We start from the raw sequence: 1949 nt of genomic DNA, 5'->3' as shown, positions 1-1949 counted from the left end.
CTCCCGTACTTCTAGCGCTGCCAGCATTGCCTGATTCCTCCCTTTTTGCGGCTTCTTCTTTGTTGGAGTAACCAACCAAGAGGCCTTCCCCGAACCACATTGAGGGGCTTGAACATCGGCGTCGCCCAAAGTCTCCTATNAACCAACCAAGAGGCCTTCCCCGAACCACATTGAGGGGCTTGAACATCGGCGTCGCCCAAAGTCTCCTATGCCCTGACTACCATGTCGGGCAGGCGTAAAGCTTCAAAGAGCCCGCAGGCCAACAACGGCTGTGGTGACGCTGCATGCGGCGCGAACAGTGCAAGTAGTGAAGTCCCTGGGGGAGACAAATGCGGCTCTCTCATGGAAGACCGCGCCCTCCTCACGAACCTGCTGGAGGCTGCAGCCAGCGGCAACAAAGACTCACTTCTCGCGGCTATCAACAAAGTTGCACAGAAATACGGCACGCGTAATGCATCAGGAACGGAAACCCCGGCCTCAGCGACCCCAGAAGAGGGAGAATCAGCAGCAGCAGGAGCAAAAGGGCCAGCAGCAACTGCTCCGCAAGCAGCAGAAGGAACAGAGTGTGGAAAGTTTGGCCTGATCCCGGATTTGCTGTTAGGATTCCGCGACGGAGAAGGACGCACAGTAGCTCACTTTGCAGCTTTAGGTGGTTCTGCTGAGGTGTTGGAGCTGGTGTTACGTGTGTGTCCTTCGGCGCCCACGGCCCGTGACAGCTACGGGAAAACCCCTCTCTTTACTGCTGCTTCGCTAGGCAACACGGAGATGCTGAAGCTGCTGCTGGACAGCGGTGGAGACGCTGCAGCGCGAAGCAAAGGTGGCAGCACCGCTGTGCACGAGGCCATCTANTGCTGGACAGCGGTGGAGACGCTGCAGCGCGAAGCAAAGGTGGCAGCACCGCTGTGCACGAGGCCATCTATGCACAGAAGGCAGCAGCTGTTAAACTGCTCCTTGAAAGAGGCGCAAATGTGGGCTGCAATTTTGAGCTTTGGGGGACGCCTACCGGTCCCCTTCACTTTGTCCTTTTTGTTGACCCCATGTCTGGCGACGATGCCCGTGCATTCTGTATCTGCTTTTCACCCTTTGTTTTTCATCCCTCTGTATATCTCATTAATAATCTTTTATCAATAGACTCAGGGAATACATAATGGCAAGAAGGCTCAGGGCAGGCTAGCTGTCTTTCTCCCTACTTGTTTGTCTCTTTGCCCCATTTGTCACTCCATCAGGCTGGTTATTTCGTCAATTTCCTCAGGCTAGTTTTCTTTCTCGGCCTATTTCACTCTCGTCTCTATTTGAGTGTATTTCAGTATCGTTGTCTCCCTGCGGGACAGGTGGGACAGGACCTCATTGGGGATTCATACGCGTTTGTCTGTCTTCCTTACTCAGCCCAATACGACTTCTTCTATGGGAACTCCTCTGCAGATAGCGGCGGTGACGCAGCAGCAGGAGATCCTCAAGCTGCTTCTGTCTCACGGCGCAGACCCCAACAATTGCCCGGGATCTGATCCTGGCACCGATCCCACTGTCGATACGGGGCGTGATTCCAATGCCTCCGTTTCCTACTCCAGCCCCTTCCCCCCTGCATTAATTCTCGCAGCCTCGAAGAACGATTGCTCCTGCCTTCAACTGCTGCTTGAGCACGGGGCCGATTACAACGCGACGGATTCCGAAGGTTTCACAGCTCTTCACTGTGCAGCAGAAACAAACTGCGTGAAATGTGCAGAACAGCTCCTCAAAGCGGGCGCTGATTGGGGAATCGCTGCTGCCGTACGTGGTGGCATTAGGCATTCAACATGCCCTGCTCGAACAGCTGCATAGCGCTTATTTTTTAGGGTTTAGGGTATACGATTTGGATTCTCGTGGGCGTGTATTGGGTTGGGTATCTGTGTGGGGTTGGTTGCGATTGCTTTGCATAGGACGGATCGACTCCCCTCGACTTGGCGAAGCGC

General features: G+C 54.5%; 1 protein-coding gene across 1 annotated transcript in view; it reads left to right on the top strand.

The window, feature by feature from the left end:
- Positions 1–222: 222 nt before the first annotated feature.
- The window catches only part of EMH_0069630 (ankyrin repeat containing protein / TPR domain-containing protein, putative), a gene marked incomplete at both ends in the record, with an annotated part of 3773 nt that continues 2046 nt past the window's right edge, over positions 223–1949 (top strand). The window contains 4 exon segments of the mRNA XM_013498891.1: positions 223–848; positions 852–888; positions 1387–1774; positions 1917–1949. Coding sequence (XP_013354345.1) covers positions 223–848; positions 852–888; positions 1387–1774; positions 1917–1949 — 1084 coding nt within the window.

Source organism: Eimeria mitis, genomic scaffold, assembly GCF_000499745.2.
Source record: "Eimeria mitis Houghton genomic scaffold, Emh_scaff3802, whole genome shotgun sequence".
In the NCBI taxonomy this organism is placed as follows: domain Eukaryota; phylum Apicomplexa; class Conoidasida; order Eucoccidiorida; family Eimeriidae; genus Eimeria; species Eimeria mitis.
This window is presented reverse-complemented; position numbering and strand designations above follow the sequence as displayed.